This window comes from Rhinatrema bivittatum, chromosome 8, assembly GCF_901001135.1.
Source record: "Rhinatrema bivittatum chromosome 8, aRhiBiv1.1, whole genome shotgun sequence".
Classification (NCBI taxonomy): domain Eukaryota; kingdom Metazoa; phylum Chordata; class Amphibia; order Gymnophiona; family Rhinatrematidae; genus Rhinatrema; species Rhinatrema bivittatum.
In genome coordinates this window covers 131038674-131066614 of record NC_042622.1, presented here as the reverse complement: position 1 = coordinate 131066614, position 27941 = coordinate 131038674, and the positions used below count along the sequence as shown (strand labels likewise).

At 46.8% G+C, this 27941-nt stretch overlaps 1 protein-coding gene across 1 annotated transcript in view; it reads left to right on the top strand.

Moving 5' to 3' along the window:
* Positions 1–27941, top strand: part of LOC115097568 (collagen alpha-1(XI) chain-like) — a 319380-nt gene that overhangs the window by 25576 nt on the left and 265863 nt on the right. Inside the window, exon 4 of the mRNA XM_029613505.1 lies at positions 22206–22361. Within this exon, the coding sequence (XP_029469365.1) occupies positions 22206–22361 (156 nt within the window). The remainder of the gene's footprint in view (positions 1–22205; positions 22362–27941) is intronic.

Below are 27941 nucleotides of genomic sequence, written 5' to 3'. Positions count from 1 at the left end.
ACCCACACTTTGTGTCGTCAGTGCCATCCATGCCCGGGTCGATGCCATCGTCACCCAGGGCACTTCCATCAATGCCAGGGACATTTCCATCGATGCCATTGTTTATTTTATCAATGTCATCGATGCCCAGGATATTTCCATCGATGCCATTGTCCATGGCATCGATGCCAGATCGATTCCATCAATGGACATCGATGCTGGGTCGATTCCATCAATAGCATCCATGCCATCATCGATTCCATCGGTACCATGTCGGTGCCAATGACGCCATTGGTGCCCAAGTCGATCCAATCAATACCGTTGATGTCCATGGCCATGCCGTTGATGCCCGTGGCCATGCCACCGATGCCGTTGGCGCCCGTCTCCATACATCAATGCCCTTGACACCCATGTTGCTTCCATCGGTATCTTCGATGTTCCTATTGATGCGGTCATCGACTCCATCGATGCCGGTATCATTTTTCTGATGCCAACGATGTTTTTTCGATTATTCGATGCCACATCATTTTCATAGATACCTACGCTGACGCCGTCAGTGCTTCCGTCATTGTCAGTGTTGCTGCTTGGATCATCGACGTTTTTTCATATATATTTTTGACAATACTCTCGAGGCCGCTTCGGCCGCCATCGACACCATCAATACCGACATAGCCACGTAATGCTGTTGCCTAAACACAGTGCTCCATGCTTGAGTTCTTATTAAAGCCCCATATTAGCCTACAACACTACATAGTGCCAGGAGCAGTGCAGGCATGCTGACAGTCCATCATCAGTCGCCATCCAAGACAGCGAGGGCATCCATCTCGGCGCTGGGGAAAGACCGGGCCGAGCACCATGGCATGCATCGTCACCGACACGGTGACCGTCCGCCACCGACACCATCCAGCACATCGGTGCTATCCTTCTCGATGCTGGAGAATGCTTGGGCCAAGCAACATCACCACTGCCATCGACACTATTCTGCACAGTATTGGCAGTCCTTGGTGCTCCAGAAACACCGGAATGAGTTCCGAAGAATTCTGCACTGGCTTCACGAGACATCGAACCGTTGTGATGAGGGTCGGGTTCACGAGCTGTTAATTGTCTCCCCTGTTCCCGAGGAATGCCCCACAGACATAGGTGCGGGATTGTGGCCCTCCACTAAATACGGTGGTAGCGCCAGCCATGCTCAGCCTGTCTCCTCTATACCTGCGTCACCATACCAGGCATCAGAGTTGAGACGGGCGTCTACTCCCTCGATGACTCCTGAAATCCACAGAGCAAGCAATCTTCACCAGCTCGTCCTTCGGCGATCCACGTCGGATGGTAAGTACCCACTTCTGCGGCATTCCCATTGAGATGTGTTCTCTAATTCGGGCCACATGGTTTGAAAAGTTCTAGGTCATGTTCCTTCTAAGAACCGTATTAGTGTCACATATCGCTATGCCAGCTATATCAGCCACAATACCAAGAGAACCTCTCTATCATTTCTTTGGGATTGCATCAGGACATCCTCCATTTTCAGCAATGGGGCTCTGTACTGATTAATACTCTGGCTTCTGGTTCCTAATTCAGAACCAAAGTTCCAGATGCATTCGCTGATCTGCTAAACACGAGATCCAGCAACTACTACCTCAAGTGCAAGTACACCTCAAAGCCTGACGAAGGTCTCGATGTCTCCTTGTACAGCACACAGAAATGCGGGTAAGACTTTACCGCTCACGCTCCCATGGAAGCTTACATGATATCCAGATTACATCAGCCCTTCCAGTTGGATACCTCCTGGTCTCCCAACTGGCCGGATATCAGAGCGGCCACCCCACTTTGTACCAAGGCTCCCGGTAAACTCCCCCAGACACTACAAAGCGCAGGGGGGGGGGGTTGGGAAGTTTTAATTACACTATTCTTTCTTTCTACAGAAAGTAGTTACTCTCCGCCCATCCTGGACCTCAGAAATACCAACTTTCTTCAGAAGGCACAGGTAAAATGTCACCATGCTTCCATATCGCAGTAAGTACATTACCTCTAATCTTTCTATGTGCTTCATGGTGAATGAACAATATTACAATCCCAAGCTCTGCCGGTTGCACCAGCTTTGGCAACTAGGGTATTTCATTGAATCACTATCAGTGACTGCTGTTTCTCAATGGAGTGCAACATCATTCACACCTTCCTTGCATGCACAGCTGCATAACCACAGTCAGTCCACGCAAGGAGCTCTAACTTCTTCATGACTCACTATACATTTACTACCTGGGATTACTGTCACTGCCATAAATCCCTTATACAACACTTCTGGACACCACAGTCATAATGACCTTCCTGTCCAGCATACGTGCAGACATTCTAATAAATTCTTACATGTCCCTGCGTGCATTTTCCATAACCTCAGCCCCTCAATTCTTCATTGTCGGGCCATGGGGTTTTTTCACTATGCACTTTCCTCCTAGATCAAAAACTGCTATGGGTTAGATTCAGTGAATTTCCATTATCAGTGGGTCTAAGCTGTTCAACCGCTTTCGTCCCTCATCCATATTGCAGATCTAGAACCAAAGCATAGTCTGCTTCTGCTCATGCTCGCATTTAATCAGGGTTGTAAAGTTTGACCTAAAAGCTTCTCAACCCAATATGCATCTATTCCACTCCAGGCACATTTTCACATGAACTTCCTGGAGCTTGTAGCCATGAGTTATACCCTTATGCCTTTCAATACTGCCTCTGCAACAAATCTTTGTGCATACAGACAGACAGCATAGGGACAATGTGCTTTCCAACACACAAGCATGCACAACTCTTTGCTGCTCTGCAAGAAAGCTGCGCAGCTCTACCCTTGGCCCTTGCTCACTTCATGCAACCTCGGGCCACTTATTTAAGAGATTTACTGAACGCACTAGCAGACCTTCTCCATGTAGGTTTTCATCCTCTCGAATGGTCTCGGACTACATGTGTAGCTGGAAAAATCTTCTAACACTGAGGTCAACCAAACTTGCCCTCTGCGTCCGAATCAAACCATACGGTGCACAGATTCTACTTCCTACACATGTTTCCAATGCGTTCCCATAGGCGCCTTTCTTCCATCCAGGGCCTCTTAAATGTGTCTCTTCTGCTGCCTCTCATAGCCATCACTCTTCTAATGTTGAACCGGGATGGGGTTCACTGTTCCTCAGACCCACGTCCTGGCCGAGACCAGTAGGCTTCCCATACTTCTCAATCTATCACACCAGTAATCAGTTTGCCTTCTCACAAGTCAGTCTTAAATCGTAGACTCACTGATGTTATAGAAACATAGAAATGACGGTAGAAGAAGACCAAACGGCCCATCCAGTCTGCCCAGCAAGCTTTGCACATTTTTTTTTCTCATACTTATCTGTTACTCTTGGCTCTTAGTAACCTTTTGGTTCTATTTCCCTTCCACCCCCACCATTAATGCAGAGAGCAGTGTTGGAACTGCATCTATGTGAAATATTTAGCTTAATTAGTTAGAGGTAGTAACCGCCACAATAAGCAAACTACACCCATGCTTATTTGTTTTCCCAGACTATGTAATTTAGTCCTTTTTGGTTGTCTGTATATAGATCCTCTTTTCTTCATTCCCCCTGCCATTGAAGCAGAGAGCTAGGCTGGATATGCATTGAAAGTGAAGTATCAGGCTTATTTGGTTTGGGGTAGTAACCGCCGTAACAAGCAAGCTACTCCCTGCTTTTTTGTGAATGCAAATCCTTTTTTCCACATTCATTCACGTCCTCTAGACTTTATGGATCCACAGTGTTTATCCCACGCCCCTTTGAAGTCCTTCACAGTTCTGGTCTTCACCACTTCCTCCAGAAGGGCATTCCAAGCATCCAGCACCCTATCTGTGAAGAAATACTTCCTAACATTGGTTCTGAGTCTTCCTCCCTGGAGCTTCAAATCATAACCCCTGGTTCTGCTGATTTTTTTCCAACGGAAAAGGTTTGTCGTTGTCTTTGGATCATTAAAACCTTTCAAGTATCTGAAAGTCTGTATCATATCACCTCTGCTCCTCCTTTCCTCCAGGGTGTACATATTTAGATTCTTCAATCTCTCCTCATAAGTCATTCGATGAAGACCTTCTACCTTTTTGGTCGCCCTTCTCTGGACCGCCTCCATCTTGTCTCTGTCTTTTCAGAGATACGGTCTCCAGAACTGAACACAGTACTCCAGGTGAGGCCTCACCAAGGACCTGTACAAGGGGATAATCACTTCCCTTTTCCTACTCGATATTTCTCTCTCTATGCAGCCCAGCATTCTTCTGGCTTTAGCTAACGCCTTGTCACATTGTTTTGCCGACTTCAAATCGTTAGACATTATCACCCCAAGGTCTCTCTCCTGCTCCGTGCACATCAGCCTTTCTCCCCCCATCGAATACAGTTCATTTGGATTTCCACTCCCCATATGCATGACTCTGCACTTCTTGGCATTGAATCTCAGCTGCCATATCTTCGACCACTCTTCCAGCTTCCTTAAATCCCGTTTCATTCTCTCCACTCCTTCCGACATGTCCACTCTGTTGCAGATCTTACTGTCATCCGCAAAAAGACAAACCTTACCTTCTATCCCGTCCGCAATGTCGCTCACAAAGATATTGAACAGGACCGGTCCCAACACCGATCCTTGCGGTACCCCGATTAACACCGCTATCTCTTCAGAGAGAGTTCCATTTTCCAACACACATTGTTTTCTGTCCTTCAACCAGTTTGCAATCCAGGCCACCACCTCGACACTCACTTCTAAGCTTCTCATTTTATTCACCAGTCTCCTGTGCAGGACCGTATCAAAAGCTTTGCTGAAATCCAAGTAGATGACATCGAGTGCCCTTCCTTGATCCAATTCCTTGGTTACCCAGTCAAAAAAGTCAATCAGATTTGTCTGACAGGATCTTCCCCTGGTGAATCCATGCTGCCTCTGGTCCAGCAATTCTCCTGACTGTAGATAGTTCACTATTCTCTCTTTCAACAGTGACTCCATTACTTTTCCCACCACCGAAGTGAGGCTAACCGGTCTGTAGTTACCAACCTCTTCTCTGTTCCCACTCTTGTGAAGCGGGACCACGACCGCTCTTCTCCAATCACTCAGCACAACTCCCGTTTCTAGGGATCTATTGAACAGGTCACACAGCGGACCCGCCAGCACATCTCTGAGCTCTCTCAGTATCCTGGGATGAACTTCATCAGGCCCCTTGGCTTTGTCCACTTTCAGTTTCTCCATCTCTTCCCATACATTTTCTACTGTAAATGGAGTTACATCTACTCCACTCCACTCCAGTTTCTTGTTAACTAGCTACTGTCCTTCTCCAGGGTCCTCTTTAGTGAACACAGAACTGAAGTATTCGTTTAATATTTCTGCCATTTCTTCATCTCTCTCCACACATTGATCCTTTCCACCTTTCAGTTTCACTATACCACTATGAACTTTTCTCTTTTCACTGATATATCTGAAAAATGTTTTGTCACCTCTCTTTACCTCCTTGGCAATCCTCTCTTCGGCTTGAATTTTGCCATCTTGATTAATTTCTTCGTCTCCCTCAGTTCTACCAGATATTTTTCTTTGTGCTCCTCCCTTTGGGATCTTTTATATTTCTTGAATACTGTTCTTTTAGCCTTTATTTTGTCAGCCACCTCCTTTGAGAACCAGATAGGTTTCATTTTTCTTTAGCTTTTCTTTACTTTTCTAACATAGATTAGTTGCCTTGGTAATTGCTCCTTTTAGATTGGTCCACTGTTGATCCACTTCTCACAGGACAAGCAGGATGGTAGTCCTCACATATGGGTGACATCATCAGGTTGGAGCCCAAACACGGAAAACTTCTGTCAAAGTTTCCAGAACTTTGACTGGCCCCTACTGGGCATGCCCAGCATGGCACTAACCCTGCAGCCAGCAGGGGTCCCCCTTCAGTCTTCTTTTTTCCGCGCAGCAGTAGCCTCGCGGTTTAGGAGCTCTGAAGAGATTCCTGACAGGAATTTTCCTCACGGAGTTAATTAAAATTAAATTGCCCCACAGGGGTCCCTTCTCTAACTTTTCTCAGGCCGCGGTACTCCGGTAAGTTTTTCGTCGATTACCGTCGTTTGGCCCTCACGGCCTACTGGCCGTCGACCGTACCGCGGCTCGATTTTTCTATGGCCATGGCGTCGGGGTTTCGTCGGTGCCCGGACTGTACTTGCACCATGTCTATCACAGACCCTCATGGAGTCTGTGTAATGTGTTTAGGCCATGAGCATGATGTCCTGACTTGCACCAAATATCCCTCATTACACCAAAAGGTCGCAAAGCCAGAATGGAGAAGATGGGACTCCTTTTCCGTGCTCACACCCCGACGCCGTCCATCGCATCGACATCATCGGAACCGGCACCGTCGAAGTCGCACCAGCATCGACAACCGTCCGGTGACTGCCCACCATCGACATCTTCACGGCCATCGACTCCCGTTTCTCCCCCTCAAGATCGAGGGAATCGTAGGGAGAAACATCGGCATCGTAAGTTTCAGACCGTCGAGGGAGCAAAATCATCGACCTTGCCACTGTCCGAGCCACCATCGAAGAAGCCCTGTCCAGGAACGGCACAGACCATTCCTGCGACCGGGTCACCAAGGCCACCCTCACCCGATCGGGGTTTGGGAGTCGCGATTCCGCCTGTAAAGGTGGTTCCTCCGACTGTGCCTCAGCCTCCCTCTTCCGTCATGGAGCCGGGGCTGATTGCCCCAGGTCTCCGGGAAGAACTGGACTGGCTGGTCCAGGAGGCCATCGACAAGGCGATGCAACAACTCCAGGTTCCTCCGGCACCGACACCGGCACTGAGAGTGGAACCGGTCACCGACCCGATTCCAGCAGCGCTGGCACCGCTGCTATCCCAGATGGAGGCGTTCATGACCGCCCTTCCACTGGTGATTCCCTGGTCTCCGATGGCTCTGGTGCGCTCCCCTATGACATCTTCATCGGGAGGAGAAACACCATTCTGTATTCCTCCTTCAGGGGTATTGCCTCAGCCATCGATGCCATGTCGTCCCTCGCCACCGATTCATTCATCAGGGACAATACGCACATCGGCGCCATCGATGCCTTCGATGCCGGCACCGATACCCCCCAGGCTGTCCACGGTGCCCCCAGTGATTCCTTCAATTTTCTCAGAGCCTCAGCTGGGCCCTTCGGGTATCCAACCCCCTTCTCGTCCTACAGGTCAGCCTACTGATCCTTATGACACCTGGGGTGATGATACTTCCACAGACACCGATGACTTACCTTCACCTCCCTCTCCTACTGAAAGTAGAAAGCGTTCTCCTCCAGAGGACCTTTCTTTCATTAATTTTGTGAAGGAAATGTTGGAATTGGTCCCTTTTCAGCTGCAGATGGAGCAAGATGATAGGCACCAGATAATGGAGCTTCTCCAGTTCCTGGATGCCCCTAAAGTGATTACTTCTATTCCCATTCATCAAGTTCTTCTTGACCTCCTCAAAAAGAACTGGGAAAACCCTGGATCCATTGCCCCAGTACACAGAAAGGCTGACACTACCTATCTAGTACAGTAAGCCCCTGGCTTTCAAAAATCTCAGCTCGACCACCACTCAGTTGTGGTAGAATCAGCTCAAAAGAAAGCAAAAAGGACGAAGCCTCACTCCTCTACCCCTCCTGTTAAGGAACACAAGTTCCTAGACAATATCAGTCAATGAGTGTTCCAAGGGGCCATGCTCATCTCCAAAATTGCTTCTTGCCAGCTGTACATGACGCAATACAACAGGGTCATTTTCAAGCAAATACAGGACTTTTCTGAAACCCTGCCTGACCAATTCCAAGAACAGCTTCAAATCCTTGTCAACAAGGGCTTTGAGGTAGGAAAGCATGAGATAAGAGCAGCTTATGATATCTTCGACACCTCCACTAGAGTGTCTGCAACTGCCATTTCGGCAAGACACTGGGCCTGGCTCAAGTCTTCTGACCTTCGCCCAGAAGTACAAGACAGGCTTTCTGACCTGCCATGTATAGGAGATAATCTGTTCGGTGAACAGATTCAGCAAATAGTGGCTGAGTTAAAGGACCATCATGAGACCCTCAAACAGCTCTCATCGATACCTTCTGACTTCCCTTCTAGACAGCCCTTCAAGAAGGACTCTAAGAAGTCATTCTTCCGCCCAAGGAAGTACTATCCTCCACCAGCAAGGTCCCGAATTACGAGGCCCTGTCAAAAATCTCAGCCTCGCCAGCCCCGGAAACAAAAGCCACAAGCAGCTCCCCAGCCGGGGCCTGCTTCAGGTTTTTGCCTTTCCCTTGGAGAGCAGCAGCCTGATTCCTCTGCCAAGCATACAAGTGGGAGGTCGATTGTGCCACTTTCACGGCATGTGGCAATCAATCACAACCGACCAATGGGTGCTAGCAATCATTGCTCAGGGTTACCACCTAAACTTTCTTGCTCTTCCACCGGACTCACCACCTCTACAAGCGTGGAGAGTAACCGACCACTCTGTCCTTCTGGAGCAGGAGGTTTCCCTTCTTCTCCAGTTAAGAGCAATAGAACCCGCCCCTCTTTCGCAACAAGGCTAGGGTTCTATTCCCGATACTTTTTGATCCCCAAAAAATCCGGGGGCCTTCGTCCAATTCTGGACCTAAGTGCCCTCAACAAGTACCTCCAGCAGGAAAAGTTCAAGATGGTAACCTTGGGCTCGCTTCTACCTCTTCTACAAAGAGGAGACTGGCTCTGCTCTCTGGACCTCCAGGACGCATACACCCACATTGCGATATCTCCAGCTCATCGCAAGTACTTCAGCTTTTTAGTAGGTCCAAACCACTATCAATACCAAGTGCTTCCATTCGGCCTAGCATCGGCACCACGAGTCTTTACCAAATGTCTCGTAGTTGTCGCAGCCTTTCTCAGGAAAGAAGGTGTTCACATCTACCCCTATTTAGACGACTGGTTAATCTGGGCCCCAAACCAGCAAGCCGCTCGATCGTCCCTGGATTTGACCCTACACACTCTAATTTCTCTGGGATATCTCGTCAATTACGAGAAATCCTATTTAGTCCCATCTCAAACCTTGTCGTTCATTGGGGCAGATTTGGACACTTTGCAGGGAAAAGCCTTTCTACCTCAACAACGAGTGCAAACCCTCGTGTCCCTCGCTCACCAGTTGCAGTCTCAGCATACAGCAACAGCTCGGCAATTCCTTGTCCTTCTCGGACACATGGTGTCCTCAGTCCATCTCACACCAATGGCCCGCCTGGCCATGAGGCTCATGCATTGGACTCTGAGGTCACAATGGATTCAAGCGACTCAGCCTCTGTCAACCATTGTCCACATCACCGAAGCACTCTGTCTGTCTCTCGCCTGGTGGAAAGATCTCCTCCAGAGATTGCCTTTTCACCTACCAGATCCTCAACTCATTCTCACCACTGACTCTTCCAACCTCTGGTGGGGAGCTCATGTGAACGATCTACAGATACAAGGATCTTGGTCTCCAGAAGAAGCCAAACACCAGATAAATTTCCTGGAGCTTCGAGCAATGCGATATGCTCTCGGAGCTTTTCAGGAACTCCTGTCAAATCACGTCATCCTGATTCAGACGGACAACCAGGTGGCCATGTGGTACATCAACACGCAGGAAGGCACAGACTCCTTCCTTCTGTGTCAGGAAGCTGCGCAGATTTGAGCGGAAGCGCTCTCCCACTCGATGTACCTCAGGGCCACCTATTTGCCGGGAGTGCACAATGTTTTGGCAGACAAACTGAGTCGTGTATTCCAACCGCACGAGTGGTCTCTCAACCCCTCGGTAGCGACCTCTCTCTTCCAGCAATGGGGTTATCCCCAAATAGACCTCTTTGGATCCCCTCAGAACCACAAAGTGGACAATTACTGCTCCCTCATTCACAGCGAGCGCTCTCAGCCCAGAGATGCATTCTCCCTCTCGTGGGCAGCCGGTCTGCTTTATGCATTCCCTCCACTTCCTCTTCTCTCAAAGACTCTTGTGAAGCTCTGTCAGGACAAGGGGAACTATGATCCTCAGCACCTCACTGGCCACGCCAAGTGTGGGTTCCCATACTCCAGGATCTCTCCATCCACAGGCACATTCCCTTGGGAACGGATTGCTTCTAATCACTCAGAACGACGGATGTCTACACCATCCCAATTTCAGGCCTTGTCCCTGACGGCATGGATGTTGAAAGGTTAATCCTTCAACCACTTAACCTTTCAGATTCGGTTTCTCGTGTCCTGATTGCTTCGCGGAAGCCTTCCACAAGAAAGTCTTATTCCTATAAATGGAAAAGGTATACATCATTTATTTATTTATTATTTTGTTATACCGAGTTTCATGACTAGAATCACATCAACCCGGTTTACAATTAACAATGTGTGTAAGGCAGAGAGTAACATAGTAAACAATATTCCCAATTCAAACTTCAAATACAGTAAAACAATAATATGGATGTGAGAAAGTTACAATAAAACAGGGAAAATTAACTAGGATCTGGAAAGGGGGAGAAATTGAACAAAGAAATATTTACATTTCAGCCAATTGCATCAATTAATATAGTTGTATAGCAAAAATAAATATGATACAGTTGTGAAGGACGATGATATGGTGCTGTGTATGAGTGGGTAGTTGGTGGATTCTTATTTTAATCCAATTTTTGAATACGAGTTTGTGCTGATGGGTGGAGGTTTTAATCAAGGCCTGGGAATGCTTTTTTGAAAAGCCAAGTTTTTAGTCTTTTCCTAAACGTTAGAGTGCATGGTTCTTGTCTCAAGTCAGGTGGGAAAGAGTTCCATAGAGTTGGACCTGCTGAAGAGAAAGCTCTGAGACTCAAGGATTTATGTTGGTAGGTTTTGGCATGTGGAATCTGGAGTGATTCTTTGTAGTATTCCCTGATGGGTCTGGCGGATGTGTGTTTTTTAAATGGGATTTGTAGGTAGAGTTGAGTGTGTTGGTGGATAGCCTTGTAGATGATAGTGATGGATTTGTACATGATTCGGTAGTGGATCGGTAACCAATGAAGGTCTTTGAGGATAGGGGAGATGTGATCGATTTTCCTGGAGTTTGTAAGGATTCTGGCTGCTGTGTTCTGTACCATTTGTAGAGGCTTGGTATAAGAAGCTGGGAGGCCTAGTAGTAGTGAGTTGCAATAATCTAGTTTGGAAAAGATTATTGCTTGCAAGATTGTTCTAAAGTCCTGAGCGTGGAAAAGTGGCTTTATTCTTTTCAGAATATGTAATTTGTGGAAGCAATCTTTGGTGGTTTGGTTAATGAATGGTTTGAGGTTAAGACGGTTGTCTAAGATGGCTCCTAGGTCTCTTACGTGAGCGGTTTGAAGGAGGGCTGGTGGCTTTGAATGTGTGTTGTTGTTTTCCAGTGATATGAGCAGGTATTCCGTTTTCGAAGCATTGAGGACGAGGTTTAGGCTGGTGAGGAGATGTTTGATTTCTAATAAGCAACTATCCCAGTATTCCATTGTTTTTGAGATTGATTCTTTTATGGGGATCACGATCTGTACGTCGTCTGCGAAGAGGAAGTGTTTCAGGCTTAATTTTGTGAGTAGTTGACATAGGGGGTAGCAGGGTAGACATTAAAGAGCGTGGTGAAAGCGATGAACCTTGCGGCACCCCTCGGTTGGAAGGGTGATATTGGGATTCTGTATTGTGAATTTTGACTCTATATCCTCTGTTTTCCAGGAAGGTTTTGAACCAGGTTAGTGTAGCACCTGTCACTCCAATGTTTGCCTGCTGTTTTAGAAGGAGGACATGGTTGACGGTGTCAAAGGCCGCCGAGAAGTCAAGGAGGATTAGTAAAAATGCTTGGCCTTTATCAATTCCGGAGAGGAGGAAGTCCGTGATTGAGAGGAGTAGCGTTTCGGTGCTTGCGGCTTTGCGAAAACCATATTGGTTTGGAGACAGAATACTGTGGTCCTCTAAGTAGTTGGATAGTTGAGTGTTCACCAATTTTTCCATGATTTTGGATATGAATGGGAGGTTGGAAATAGGGCGGAAGTTGTTGGGATCACATGCATTTAGATATGGTTTTTTTAGGAGTGGTTTGATTGAGGCAGTTTTTAGGTCATCTGGGTAGATACCCTGGGACAGGGAACAGTTTATGATTTCGGCTAGGGTTTTTGATATAGTATCAGGGATGAGAAGAAGCATTTTGGAAGGGATTTGATCAAAAGGGTGTGATGAAGGTTTCATTATCTTCAGCACCGATTGTATCTCTGTGATTGTGATGGGTTCGAATGCGTTAAGCTGAATGTCTTTGTTTGGGAGAAGATATGTGTTATCAGGAGAGGTAGTGTTTGGTATCAGCTGATTGAGGAGGTCAGAGATTTTTTTGTTGAAATGAAGAGCCAGTTCGTCTGCTTTAGTCTGAGATAGTTCGGGTGGGATATCTGGAGTGATAGGTTTAGTGAGACTGGAAACGAAGGCGAATAGAGCTTTTGAGTCAAAGATGAGGTGGTGAACCTTAAGGGCATAGTAGTTTCTTTTGGTTTTCAGAGTAATGCTTTTGTATGTTCTTCGCAATCCCTTGATCCCTTTTCCTGTGCAATCCCAAGGTTTTTGGACTATCTCTGGCATTTATCGAAATCAGGTCTAAAGACCTCTTCCATCAGAATGCATGTCAGTGCGGTAGCCGCCTTCCATAAAGGTGTCGGGATGTCCCTATATCGGGACAACCCCTCGTAACACGTTTTCTGAAAGGCTTGCTCTATATCAAGCCACCTTTACATCCTCCGGCCCCTTCCTGGGACCTTAATCTGGTTCTCGGGCGGCTCATGAAACCACCGTTTGAACCTCTTCACTCCTGTGACCTAAATTATCTCACATGGAAAGTGATTTTCCTTTTGGCTGTCACTTCAGCTCGCAGGGTTAGTGAATTACAGGCCCTAATTACCTATCCACCTTACACTAAACTCCTGCAGGACCGGGCGGTACTCTGCACTCACCCTAAGTTTTTGCCTAAGGTAGTTTCGGAGTTTCACATTAATCAATCCATCATACTACCTATCTTCTTTCCCAGGCCCCACTCCAACCCAGGGGAACAGGCTCTGCATACCCTTGACTGTAAACGGGCTCTAGCGTTCTACCTAGACCGTACAGTTGCCCCCAGGAAGAGCACTCAATTATTCGTCTCTTTCCATCCCAACAAATTAGGGCAACCTGTGGGTAAGCATACTCTCTCCTCCTGGTTGGCAGACTGCATATTTTTTTGCTATCAGCAAGCAGGCATTCCTTTTCAAGACCGTGTTAAAGCACACTCTGTGAGGGCCATGGCGACTTCAGTAGCACACCTACGATCGGTGCTGCTTCCTGACATTTGCAGGGCTGCCACCTGGAGTTCTCTCCACACTTTCGCAGCCCACTATTGCTTAGAAAAAGCCGGAAGACAAGATTCCATCTTCGGCCAACCTGTCCTGCGTAACCTATTTCCAACGTGACGTACGAACTCCCTTCTGCTTGCCCGGTGGGGTTCAGGATGCCCTCTACCAAATTCCACCTCCAGCTGTTGTGCCTGTTGCACGCCGTTGGGTACATTTGGTGCAAGTTCGGACATCCTCAGCTCGGTACACACCCATATGTGAGGACTACCATCCTGCTTGTCCTGTGAGAAAGCAAGTGTTGCTTACCTGTAACAGGTGTTCTCACAGGACAGCAGGATGTTAGTCCTCATGAAACCTGCCCGCCGCCCCGCGGTGTTGGGTTCGTAACTTTTTGTTTTATTTTTTCGGCACTGCCTGTAGCTATCAAATAAGACTGAAGGGGGACCCCTGCTGGCTGCAGTGTTAGTGCCATGCTGGGCATGCCCAGTAGGGGCCAGTCAAAGTTCTGGAAACTTTGACAGAAGTTTTCCGTGATTGGGCTCCATCCTGATGATGTCACCCATATGTGAGAACTAACATCCTGCTGTCCTGTGAGAACACCTGTTACAGGTAAGCAACACTTGCTATCTCTCTCATTCTCCCAGCCTTTAAGTTCTTCCTCAGGTAATTCTCCATTTCATCAAAGTCCGTGTTTTTGAACTGCAGAACTTGGGTCTTTGTGCTTCTTTTCTGTATCTTTTTTGTGATATTAAAGCATATCGTTTGATCACTGGTGCTGAGGTGGGTGCCCACCTGGACATCAGAGACATTATCTCCATTAGTGAGCACTAAGTCCAGTATAGCTCATTCCCTCCTGGGTTCCATAATCATTTGTTTGAACAAAGCTACTTGCAGGCCATCCACTATTTCTCTACTATTATTAGATTCTGCAGATGGGATTCTCCAGTCTACATCCGGCATATTATCACCACTTCTCCCTTCTTTCCTATCTTTTGGATGTCTTCAACCAGATCTCTATCCATCTCTTCCTTTTGGTTTGGAGGCCTGTAAACCACTCCAATAAAAATGGATGTCCCATCTTTTTTTAGGTTGTTCTCAGGTACTGGTAGCATCACAAACCCTTCCACACATAAATCCTACCATTCAAAATGGCATGATTTACCACATGATGCATACAAAAGGGTATTACCCTTTTTTCTTTTTCTACACCACTCTTTTCTCTTGCTACCTCGGATTCTGCTCTCCAGTCATCCTCCACATAGGTACACCTCTGTTCCAATTGGTGTATCGTTTGGGAGTGGGGGTATCTAATTAACGGTAAACCCCTTCTGAGTTAGCTTGCCATGGATTATCCACTGATCATGCCGCCTCTATTTTCACTAGTCACAGAATGGAACCTATATCTTATCCTTATAAGTCTCATACGCTCTCCATTCGAGCCTTTCCATTCCTCTCATTTCACGGTTTGGCATGGAAAATTCTTTCCCTCATAAATGTCATTTCTGCCAACAGGGTCAGTGAGTTACACACCTTGTTACATACTCATCCGACCCTGCGTTCCTCTGTGACCAAGTGGTTTTACATATTCAACTTCATATCCTTCTTAAGGTAGACGTTGCATTTCACCTTACTCAGAATATTCTCTGCCCATTTTTCCCGACACCTCTCTCTCACCAAAGCGAGAGGGATTTTCCACTTCTTGGACAATAATAGTGCACTTGCATTCTATCTAGATCGCACTACATTCCATAGGAATTCCACCTAACTCTTTCCTTCTGTGGCAAGAGTCAAGCTGCGAGTTCCAGTGGGCAAACAGACCTATTCCTTCTAATTGACGGTCTGTATCTTTTTTCCTACCAACAAGCAGGCATTTCACTACAACACTGTGTGTAACCACACTCTGTTGCGTCCATCCCAGCCTCAATAGCTTCCCCTTGGCCACTGCTGCTTGTACATATTTATCAGGCTGCAACCTGGAGCTCTCTCCATACCTTCGCAGCCCATTATTGCTTAGATATGACTAGCCGGCATGCTCCATGTTTGGCCAGTCCATCTACTCTTATTCTTTTCGGTTTAACTACCCAACATCCTTCCACCAACCCGTTAAGGGTTTCAGGATGCCCCCCTTTCCAAATTCCACCCCCATCATTGCGCCTTTCGCGTGTCTTGGGTGCATTTGGTGCACTCTCGGGCATCCTCAGCTCGGTACTCACCCATATGTGAGGACTACCATCCTGCTTGTCCTGTGAGAAAGCAAATGTTGCTTACGTGTAACAGGTGTTCTCACAGGACAGCAGGATGTTAGTCCTCATGAAACCCACCCGCCACCCCGCGGAGTTGGGTCTGTATACGTTTTTACTTTTATTTTAGTTTTGCTTGCGCTTTTAGCTATAAGACGAGACTGAGGGAGACACCTGTGGCTCACAGGGATAATTGCAGGCTGAGCATGCTCAGTGCACTCAGTGTGCCAGTGTCAGTCAAAGCTTTGTAGAAACTTTGACAGAAAAGTTTTCCATACAGGGCTCCATCCTGTGATGTCACCCATATGTGAGGACTAACATCCTGCTGTCCTGTGAGAACACCTGTTACAGGTAAGCAACATTTTCTTTATCCAAAATTATCAGTGAACATGCCAAGTCCTTGTGAGTGATAATCTGAGCATAGTCAATGAATACCATTCAATTCTTCTATTAGTTAAAACACAGTATTGCATATATGAGTTAGGAAACCAAATCCAAACAGCATTGCATAGACAAATGATGTGGTGATATTCATTGACTGTAAGTTGTGTGTAGAATGGCTCTTGCATTGGGCTTCATTGCCCAATAATACAATATATAAAATAATACATCTTGTTGTGCAAAAATTGATCCACAGGAACCCCAGTAATATGCTCGTATGTGTGTACAGCATTAGATTTAATCTTTGCAAAGTTGCATTCCTGCCACTCTGTCACCAGAGGGCAGCAGAAAAGTGTGGTGCTTGGAGAAACACTGGATATGATGATGCATCGTTATGTTAGATTCCTTTACCACATAAGGATATTCAGGCCTGATAATTTCATTTCAGCTTTTTTTTTATTGTTTGTTTCCCGAACCGATGAAAAACATTAAAAGGCCCCAAAAAGAAACAAAAGAAGAAAATCAGCTCCAAATGGACCTCCCAGAGACCTTTCAACTCCACCTCCTGCCCCTCATCAAAGTCTTGGGGCTCAGGCCATGCTCAGTCATGGCCTGCATGAGCCCATCTGACCCCTACCTCCTGCTTCACAAAACCAGTTTTGGGGCCTGGGCCTACCAGTTTAGCTAAGCTCAGTCCAGGTGGGGCTTCTCTGATCCTTTTGACTCTCCTTTGCCTAGCTTGCACTCACCTTTCTATGAGGGGGATGCCCAAGAAAGGGGCAAGGGTGATGCCTGTTTTCCAGTTTCCACCAATTCCTTTGCTGCTATTCTCATGACTCAATAACCAACCTCGTTTCCTTGAACTATAATTCTACAACCTCCAGAAAATCCAGGAAACCTCTAGATTTGTGGTTTTTGTGCGGTTGGTATCTATGGTTCAGCCCCTTATTTTGGCTGGCCCACTTAGATGGCTCCCGTGTTTTATTCTTTAATTTTCTTAATAGACAATTTTCTTTTTTTCTTTTTTGTTTTTATAAAAGAATTTTCTGTGCATTTACTGCCCCGGTGTTTGGTGCGATCCCTCGTTAATTTTTGTCTTTCGTTAAAAAATTAACTTATCTTTGAGCTGTTCAATTGCCGCCACTATTTGATGGGACCACCTCCGCTTGCCCGACACTGGCCATGTTTTGGCAGCTGTCTGCCTGCTTCAAGGGCCACGGGAAGGAATTTCTAGTCGCGGATCTTCCGTCAAAATGCACTTAGATCTGTTTTTTCTTTTTGACTCGTCACCGTGAGCGGCACCTTCATGTTTGTATCCATTTGCCCGACACATAGCCAGTGTCGGGCAAGCGGAGGTGGTCCCATGAAATAGCGGCAGCAATTGAACAGCTCAAAGATAAGTTAATTTTTTAACGAAAGACAAAAATTAACGAAGGATCGCACCACACACCGGGGGAGTAAATGCACAGAAAATTCTTTTATAAAAACAAAAAAGAAAAAAAGAAAATTGTCTATTAAGAAAATTAAAGAATAAAACACGGGAGCCATAGATAGCAACCGCACAAAAACCACAAATCTAGAGGTTTCTTGGAGGTTGTAGAGCTATTCTCATGACAGCTGGTGCCATTCTTTTTAAAGGAATCGATGGAGGCAGGAGCCTCCGATTCCATTGAAAAAAAAGGCACCAGCTTTTGTGCTACCACAGAAGGAATTTCATGGGACCAGGGAGGTCCCTCACCCCAGCAAACTAGGTAGGAGGGTGTAAATGGAGGAATCCAGAGAGGCTGGGAGGCTAATCCTTTTTTTGTTTTGTTTTCATTAAAACAAAAAATACCCAACAATTTTCAGGTATTTTTTATGAGAGGCCATTTTCAGTCCCTACCATTTGGAACAAATTGAAAATGGCCTCATTCATTATGTTTAAGATTTGTTTTAAACAAATGTAGCAAAGTATCTTAGCTCAATGCTGAGTGGGAAAAATTTAGGGACCCAAGGCCCTTCTGAAAGGCCAATGGGTAAGTAGGAGGTAAGAAACATCAACTTAACTGGCTGCTGTTGAGCTAGAGTGCTCATTAAATTATTTTCACTTCAGAGCACCCAATGAATGGTGATTTCTGGAACCCAAATATGACTGTAGCATCTTTTCTGTCTTTGGGATCAAGGAAGCTTATACCTGGTTGGGGGAATGGAAGATGAGCAACAGTGAAAACATTCAAGGGCTCTGGAGTAATTGGCAATTAATGTTTTGTTTTTTTTTTCATATTCTTTGATAAAGACATTACCAAAATAACCAGGATAGGGGAAAAAAAACCTCAAGCTAGATTTTTCAGAGGTATGCAATTGTGTCCCTAAGTGGAATTTTAGGTACATAAATAAAAACAGGACTGATTTTTTTTTGTCTGTATTAAGTCCTGTAAAATACCATCTGTATATCTGATTCAACACCTAAATAGGATGCCAAATTAGATGCTTGAATATCTAGTGCAAGTAGAAATGACTAGCATACCAAAAATGAGCTCATTGTGTTAAATTATAAGGTCACACCTCTAAGCTCTACACTCTCCAGGATGTCAGAGCAGGTAGAATCTTCACTGCCTGACAGTCTCCTTTACATAGACCAATTTCAGGCATTGAACTTCCTGCACACCTTTGAAGATATCATCCTGTTACTGCTATAACACCATGTCAGTAGAGTTGAACATTTCTTCAAGGTCCCGGTAGATACTGGAAGGGTATATTTATCATTATGAAACTAGTACTGATTCAAGAGCACTGTAGGTAGATAATTGAACCTGAAATAAAAAGGTGACCACCTGCCTTTAAAAAGAATTGTCAGATATCCTGTAGAAAGGACAAGACTTGATGATTAGATGAGACATCTAAGAATGCATCAGGAATGTAATGCCGTATGCCTTGGTGCAATGGTTCTGCTAACAGGTTGAAAGATGAAATGACCCTTGTTGCAAATAAACCTACAATGTGCTGTGTGGGTGGTCTGAATTGTCTGCTTATGTGAGGATCTATGCTTGAAAGTCCTGAAAAGAGACGGGTTACTTTGGAAAACAGTAGTGGGTGGGAAGTTCCATTGATATGTAGATTCTCCCAGGTATCCACATTTTGCTGTGTTTTTTCATCACTTTTATGCACTTGGCTGTTCCTTTTCAACAGAGCATTTCTAGAAAAAAATCATTAAAATTAAGCAGATTGAAGTACAGTTGTATGCCCCTATAGCTTTTCAGTGCAGGATTCCCTTGGTAAAACAGCAGTTACACAGCTCACTTAAACTGATTCTTTGTAGTGTGCTTGAGACCAATCACAGAATATCAAATGTCAATAAATAAATAAATCTGCACTCTGCTGTGTGGAACTTTCTCTATACAGAGCACTAGCTAAGAGGAGGATTGATTTGCTAGTGACATACATCAGGCCAGTACTACTTCCATTTTCTGACATCTTTCCATTTGTAGCAGTGTTAGATATATAAGAAAGAGGTATCACCAGTAGGAAAAGGAAGGGCATACTGGCCTTGTAGGTTTACTGGTGAAACTCTACCTACTGTTCAGTATTGAAGGTCATGCCTTTGTAAGGTCATAAAGGAGATGGAAAGATTTCAGGGAAGACTGCCAGACTGGCGCAACATCTGCAGGGCTTCCCAGTCTCAGGCCGATACAGTAAGGGCACGTAAGAAAAAGTGCGGCAGTGCCGGGCGCCCGCTCGTTTGCCGCGCGCACAGTTCGGATCACATATCGCTCGATACAGTATTTAAATGGCATGCAAATGCAAGCCGCGTCCAAAGCGCGTCCATGAAGCGCAATCCATTTTACTGTATAGAGCGTTATACAGTGCCTATACAGTATCCTGGGTGCGCTGGTACCTGTCATTTCAAATGTCATTTCAAATGACATTTGAAATGACAGGTACCAGGAAGTGGATGGTTCTCCTACACTCGGGGATCGGGGATTGCCAGTCCTCTCTCCCCCCTCCCGAAGCAAGGCGCAGGGCGAAAATCGACTCGCCATGTTATTAAAGCAAATAGAAATTGTAACAAAAGTAAACTTACTGCATGCTTCCAGCAGCCCCAGTCTTCTCTCCCCCCCCTCCTGAAGCAAGGCGCAGGGCGAAAATCGACTCGATATGTTATTAAAGCAAATAGAAATTGTAACAAAAGTAAACTTACTGCATGCTTCCAGCAGCCCCATTCCTCTCTCCCCTTCTCCCAAGGTGCCCACCGCGGCTCCCCTGCCTCCCGGGGGCAGCCGGCGGCGAAAGCGGCTTCCAGCAGACCTGCCGGCGAAGGTGTATGAACGCACGTCCAATTTGGGCGCTCAAGCAGCGAAGGCGCATGAGTACACACCGTGACCTGAGTGCCCGGATGGACGTCCGAGGTCACGGCGTGCGCTCATGTGCCTTTGCTGTTTGAGCGCCCAAATTGGACGTGCGTTCATGCACCTTCGCCGGCGGGGCTGCTGGAAGCCGCTTTCACCGCCGGCTGCCCCCAGGAGGCAGGGGAGCCGCGGTGGGCGCCTCGGGAGGAGGGAAGAGAGGACTGGGGCTGTTGGAAGCATGCAGTAAGTTTACTTTTGTTACAATTTCTATTTGCTTTAATAACATGTGGAGTCTATTTTCACCCTGCGCCTTGCTTCGGGAGAGGGGGAGAGAGGACTGGGGCTGCTGGAAGCATGCAGTAAGTTTACTTTTGTTACAATTTCTATTTGCTTTAATAACATGTCGAGTTGATTTTCGCCCTGCACCTTGCTTCGGGAGGGGGGAAGAGAGGACTGGCAATCCCCGATGCCCGAGCGTAGGAGAACCAGGCCACACCATGTTACTCGCTTGCTCCAACCCACCCACTTATTTGACCGGAGCCTACCTATTGCTGTAACATCCCTGTAACGCCAGGGACAGGGTAGGCGGTAAATTAGCGGGTTAAAGACGTGGATAATCGAGCTGCACGTTACTGTATGGGAGGGAATAGCTAATCCGATCGTTTACATATCATATACATGCCGCGGGCGGAAAGGGATATGCGTGGATTTAAAGAAGCGGTAAAGATTGGTAAAAACGGATAGTGAATCGCGGGTTAGACTTACGCGGCCAAATTGTAGGTAGAAAGCGGGTTAGAAACAGGATAACCGCGGCCTCGCTTTACTGTATCGGCCTGTCTGTGAGTTGGGAACGCAAATAGGGTCACAAAACCTTCAGCTGGGTTCACAAGTGCTCTTCGGGTATCAGCAGCAGTATTATTAGTAGTGGAAGTCAGTGTGGACCCTGTGAGCCAACATGCACTCACAGGCCCTGCAGTGGCACTGCCCTTGCATGAGCTTCTGTAGTAAGAGAAAGCCTTGCGCAAAGAAATCATGGAGCCTGCAGGCTCTGTGAGCTTTCACAGGCTCTACACTGACTTTCATTACTAATACTATTTCATCAGGTTTAGGACCAAGCATGAGGGAGGAGATAGCTGTATGCATAAGCCATTGGGGATTGCCACTGCTCCTTTCTCCTCACCCGCCACTGAACCTACCTAAAATAAAAAGGTTGCCTCTGTCATCAAACTGCCTTGTCTTCCTATCAGTTGTAATCCATTTTGGCCCAGGTCCCAAAGGAAAATGTTGCTGCTGACCCTGGCCAAGGGGATGTTTGGAGGAGAGACTGTGTTTGAAAAGGATGGATTAGATGTAGAAAGGGTTTAAGGGTTGGATCAGGTGGCAAGGGATTGGCTATAGAGAATGAGATGGGGGAATGACTGAAGGTTGCCTGAGGGATGTAAGAGGAGATGGGAAATGTGAGTGAGGACGGAATAGGGGATGAGGCAAGAGAGAGGGAATGCCATAGGTTCAGTTGGGAGTTATAAGAAATGCTTGGGTATGAGGAGGATCAGTTGGGGGAATGGAAAAAGGGCTAGAGGGATGGAAGAGAAATGATGGACTGTGGAGATGAGAGGAAATGGGGAATATAAGAGGATATCAGTTGGAGGAGTGAAAACCTGGCCTGTTTGTGGCATATGAGGGCTAACATTCGCCGTCATTGGTCTATGATGATATAGACTGAGGGTAACTGGGGTGGGTCAAGAGGTCCTCATTATATGCTGTTGTGCTATCACAAACCACCTGACTTGTCCGTGAGTGCTCCACAATTTACCTTACCTCATTATTATTAGTTGCAGTGTGTAAAGAGGAAATCTCCTGTGATTATGGGATTCCCTGGAACAATATTAGGCTTTGAGAGGTTATCACCTATGCAACACTGAACTCCACCAACCTGAGGAACCATCTATAATGAACTTTTTTTTTCCTTCCAGGGCTCTCTTCAGCAACTGATGTTTATCATGGGAGACCCCGGGGCAGCCAAGGATTACTGTAGTAACTACAATGAAACCTGTTTGAGCACTTTCAATACAGAGCTCATCAACAATCAATCGAGCTTTTTCAGTGAACCTCACACAGTTTACCCTGAGGTGCAATATGCATTTATAACCCCTTTTTAGCAGATAAGCTGGATCCCAAGGGGCTTACTCTACCGGCATTTTCCCTGTCTTTTTGTCCCAAGGAGTGGGCTCTTTCTGTTGGGGAGGAAAGGATGACCTTCAGGGCTTAGAGCTGGGGTAGAATCCCTTGTGTGTGTGCAATATTACAGCTCTTTGGGGCAGGTACTTGTACAAACCAAGCAAGACTCATGGAATGGTTGTTCAAATAAAAATGTACTGTGATTTGATGTAAGACAATTAAGATGTATAAATAACATAATGTCCCTGTTGCGCCGGAGGTGGACCCTTGAGCCAAGGTGGGGTTGACGCAACCCGTAGGCAGGGGCCTACAGGTCCCCACCGTCGGCAGGTAGAGTGGGCTGATGAACAGAGACCAACTGGAGCTTCACCAATACCAGCCCTCGTTCCCCGCAGGTTGAGCCTTTGGGTGCCAGGGCCAGCTGGACTGGGTGGGTCTCTGTATAATGTCGATGAGGAGATGATAATCAGCCCAGAGACAGCAGAGGGAAGATGGAAACTCGAGCGCCAAAGGAACATAGGCAGACAGGGGGCGCCCGAGCAAGAGCAGGCCAAAACCTGAATAGACCAAGTCCAAGAAGTAGGCTGGAGAGGTGTCAAAGAACAGGCTTGAGTCGGGGCTGGCAGCATACTGGATGTAGTGGCAAGCAAGGCAGAGGTCTGAACATGGAGAGGGTCAAACGTAGTCAAACGATGCTGAGGTCTGGGTCTGGAGAGAGGCAACAACGTAGTCAGGCAATGCAGAGGTCTCGGTCTGGAGAGAAGCAACAGGCAATGCAGAGGTCTGGGTCTGGAGAGAGGGAACGGCGTAGTCAAGCAATGCAGAGTTCCGTGTCTGGAGAGAGGCAACGGCATAGTCAGGAATGCAGAGGTCCTGGCTTGGAGAGAGTCATAGGCATGGTCAGGCAAAGCAAAGTCAGTCAGTGTAGGCAATCTGTGGGAAGGTGTAGGGCAGGAATGTAGAGTCAAGGAGTCAGGAAACAGGAACAGCAAGGAACAGGAACAAGGGAGTGAGACAAAACTCTCAGGAGGCAACGAATACTCGGCCAGTGAGGATACTTGTTGCAAAGGCAAAGCTAGGGAGCGGGGCCCAGGCTTAAGTACCGGTGCTCCGCTGAGGTCATCATCCAGGACTGCAACTAGGTTCCCACCACGGGCCCTACTTAAACATTGGAGATGCGCGCACGCGTGCCCAGGGAGGGGTACGCGCCATGTAGCAGCGTCTTTCCGCGGGCCACGCAGAGAGGCCCGACATGAAGCAATAGAGGTGGTGGCTGGACCAGGAATGCCAGGCACTGTGGCTAAACTGGAAGCACCAGAGGAGGCCTGAGGACGGACCTGGCGGCCCACCGCCGCCAGAGACGAGAAACCAGAAGCTGGAGTTACTGCAGAGAGGTGAGAGGACCATGTCGCGGGTCTGCCGCGGATGGCATGTGTAACAATATCCCCCTTTTAGCCCCCCCCCCCCTTGGAGGTCGGGGTTTGCTCAGATGGGCATGATGAAAGTGTTGGAGGAAGGTCTTGTCCAGGATGTTTTGAGCTGGTTCCCACGAGGTTTCTTCAGAACAGTAACCCTCCCAGGAAAGGAGGTATTCCCACCGGTGGCCCCTATGGCGGATGTCTAGGACTTCATGTACTTTGTAGGTTGTATCAGTCTTAGCCACCAATAGAAGTGGTTCAGGAGCCTTTCGGGAAGGCCAAGACAAGACCCCTGGTTTTAGAAGGGATATGTGAAACATATTGTGTTTCCCAGCGTAGGTGGCAGCCGAAGCTGGTATGTAACTGGTCCAATGTGTCGGGTGACCGAAAAAGGTCCAATGTACCTTGGAACGAACCTTTGAGAAGGTATCTTGAATTGGATATACAGAGTGCTCAACCAGACTTTCTGGCCAGAAAAGAATTCAGCGGCCGAGCATCGGTGACTGTCAGCAGATCTCTTGGCCCGGGAAGCGGCTTGACGTTAGCGAAGGTTTATCTGTTCCCATAAAACCTTGAGGGCATCAGCGGTAGCCTGCACAGCAGGGGAAGGTACTGATAGTGGTATGGGCAATGGTGGTCATGGTTGCTTCCCGTAGACGATGTAAATGGTGACATTCCCGTAGGAGTTGTGAGAAAACTCTGCCCAAGGTAGGAGTTCAGTCCAATTGTCTTGGTGGTTGTTTATGTAGGCACGAAGAAAAGCCTTTAAAGAGCAGTTCATACGCTCAGCTTGTCCAGTGGCTTGGGGGTGGTAAGTGGTTGTTAGACTGATGTTAATGCCGAATTTTTGGCACAGAGTGTGCCAATATCTAGCAACAAATTGTGGACCCCTGTCAGAGACAATGTCCTTGGGTAAGCCATGTAGTCTGAAGATGTGATGAAAGAATAGGCTTGCCAACTCAGGAGCAGATGGTAGGCGAGGTAGAGGGACGAAATAGACCATTTTTGAAAATCGGTCTATGGTTACCCATATAACGGTATGGCCCTTAGAAGGAGGCAAGTCCACGATGAAATCCATAGACAGGTGGGTTCACGGTTCCTCAGGAGCTGGAAGTGGCTGAAGCAAACCCCAGGGTCAACTGACCGGGGGTTTCTGTTGCGCATAAATGTTACAGGATTTGACATATGCTTTTGCATAAGAGACCATAGTGGGCCACCAGAATAACTGCTGGAGCAGCGCCAAGGTTCGTGCTTGCTCTGGGTGACCGGCAAACTTTGAGTCATGTGCCCATTGGAGGACTCTTTCTCGGAGTCATCAGGGCATAACAGTCTTCCCAGTAGGGACTGGGTGAGTAGCAGACAAGCAAATACAAGCTGGATCTATGATATGGTCATGTTCTTCCGGAGTATCCTCAGGCTCGAAAGAGCGTGAAAGGGCATCTGCCCGGAGGTTTTTCTCAACTGGACGGTAACGAAGTTCAAAATTGAACCTGGAAAAGAATAATGCCCATCTGTCCTGACGGGCATTGAGAAGTTGGGCATGTCTCAAATGTTCCAGGTTCTTATGATCAGTGAACACTATGAATTTGTACTGAGCGCCCTCTAGCCACAGGTGCCATTCTTCAAGGGCCAGTTTGATGGCAAGTAACTCGCGATCTCCAATACTATAATTTTGTTCCACTGACGAGAACTTGCTAGAGTAGAATGAACATGGAACTATGGATCCAGAAGCGGTGCGTTGGCTCAGGACCACCCCAGCTCCAATCGCGGAGGCATTCACTTCTACCTGATAGGGGCGATTTGGGTCAGGGTGATGAAGACAAGACCCAGCCTGGAAAGCTTCTTTAAGGCGGTAGAAGGCTGTGATGGTTCCGGTGTCCAATTTCGAGTATCTTGGCCTTTGCGAGTGTGGAATAAAATGACGATAGTAATTTGAGAATCCTAAGAACTGCTGGATAGCCTTAAGACCCACGGGCTGCGGCCAGTCTCGGATTCCTTTTAACTTGGTAGGGTCCATAAAGAATCCTTGCTGGGAGATAATATACCTGAGGAATGGCAGACTGGATTTCTCAAATAAACACTTATCCAACTTTGCAAATAAGTGATTCTCACGAAGGCATTGGAGGACAGTACGGACATCAGTGCGGTGTGTGGCCAAATCTTTAGAAAAGACAAGGATGTCATCCAGGTACACCACAACCTTGGTGTATAGCAGATCTCTGAAGATTTCATTCATCATTCATTGGAAAACTGCAGGTGCGTTACAGAGACCGAAGGGCATCACCAGGTATTCGTAATGTCTGTCTCTGGTGTTAAAAGCTGTCTTCCAAATATTGTCAGGGCGGATTTGTACCAAGTTGTACGGCCCGCATAGGTCCAACTTGGTATATATGGACGATCCATGCAGGCGATCGAATAATTCTGAGATCAGTGGCCTTTACGGGTAATGGAGTTCAGGCCACGGTGGTCGATACACGTCCTGAGAGACCTATCTTTCTTGGTCACAAAAAAGAATCCTGCTCCGGCAGGAGACGTAGAGGGGTGGATGAATCCCTTCGCAAGATTTTCTTGAATGTACTCCATCATGGCCTTTGTCTCGGGAAGAGAAAGAGGATAGGTACGCCCTCGGGGAGGCGTGGTCCTAGGTAGTAGGTCTATGGGTCAATCAAACCTCCAGAGAGGTGGAAGAAGGTCTGCATTAACCTCAGACCCTCTCTGTCATAATTAGCACCAAGTTGAGTTGAGGCAGGATTTATATGGGTTGGAAGCCCAAAGAATAAGAAGATACTGTCTGGCTGTAAAAAGAAGGTAGAAGAAGGGGAAGAAGTTGTGGATCTCAGTTATTTTTGTTTTAACATCCATAGTTTGGGATTTGGCATTCCTCAGCTTGCTTCTCTATGTATCCCCCTGCTCAGTAGTGTTTCTCCTTATGGTGCAGCAATTTATAAGTGCACTGTATTTTAGAAAGAAGGGAGTAATTTTCACCCAGTTGGATAGGGGTATATTGTTAGGCATCTAGTGTAGAATTCTAGTAGCTATATTTAGTCCTGGAGAAAAGAGGAAGTTTTGTAGGGTGTGATACATTTTACTTTACTGAGAAAATAATGTACTACATGAGGTTTTGAGATCACACTGGTCCCTTCTTCAGGTACGACTGCAAGGGTGACGGAAAGAAGTGAGGAGATGTGTCTGATCTTCAGCCTTGCACCTAAAGAGGAGATCTGTGAACTATCTAAAGCTCCTGTACCATAATTCCTGTTTACAATGAAAGGAAATGCTAACATTTTATTTTCCATTGCCCCTCTAGATTTGTATTTTCCTTAACAATGTGAGGTAGTTCCTATTTTACGAAAGCTTGAATCCTTTTGAGCTAGAGGGCAGCATTAGCAAAGAGGCAGATATTCAAATAATGGGATAATCTATCTGGCTACAGTTAGCTGGATAAGTTATCTGGGATATTCAGGGGGATAAGTGTGCCACTAAATATCTTCAATTTAAAGTTATCCGGCTAACTGTAGCCGGATAACTTTAAACGTAATCGGCTATTTTTGAATATTGCTTGTTAAATGTAAAATTAACTGGCTGTGGTTAGCTGGAAAACTTTAGCCTTTACTGGCTTTATTCAAAAAATATATCCAATTAAATGCTGCGTTTCAGGGTTTAAAAAACAAAAAGAAACATTGCAGGGCTTAGTACCCTATCACAGCCCCTTCCCTCTGAGCTCCAAATGTTCAGCCCTGCGGGGCGGTGCCTGCAGCTTCCCCCCACCCCCACCCCAAACTTCCCCCCCATCTCCAGAAAAATAAAACAACTGGTACTGGTTGTCCACCTGTGCCCAGGTCAAGCAAGTTTCTTCTCCAGGACCTCCCTTCATCCCCATCCCAATCAAAACTCTCCCACTCTCTCGGTACCTTCAAGCATAAAGGGGCCATTGCAATAAATCAGAGCAGAAAACAGGCACTCAGTGTTGATCGCCCGCTTTCCTAACGCGTGCCCAGCCACCTCTCCTGGGCGCGCAATTGAATATTTAAATGAGGGGTCGCGCTGCCACGGAGGTGCTAGGGACAAATGTGCACCCCTAGCATCTCCTTGACAGTGGGCGCCCAGGAAAGG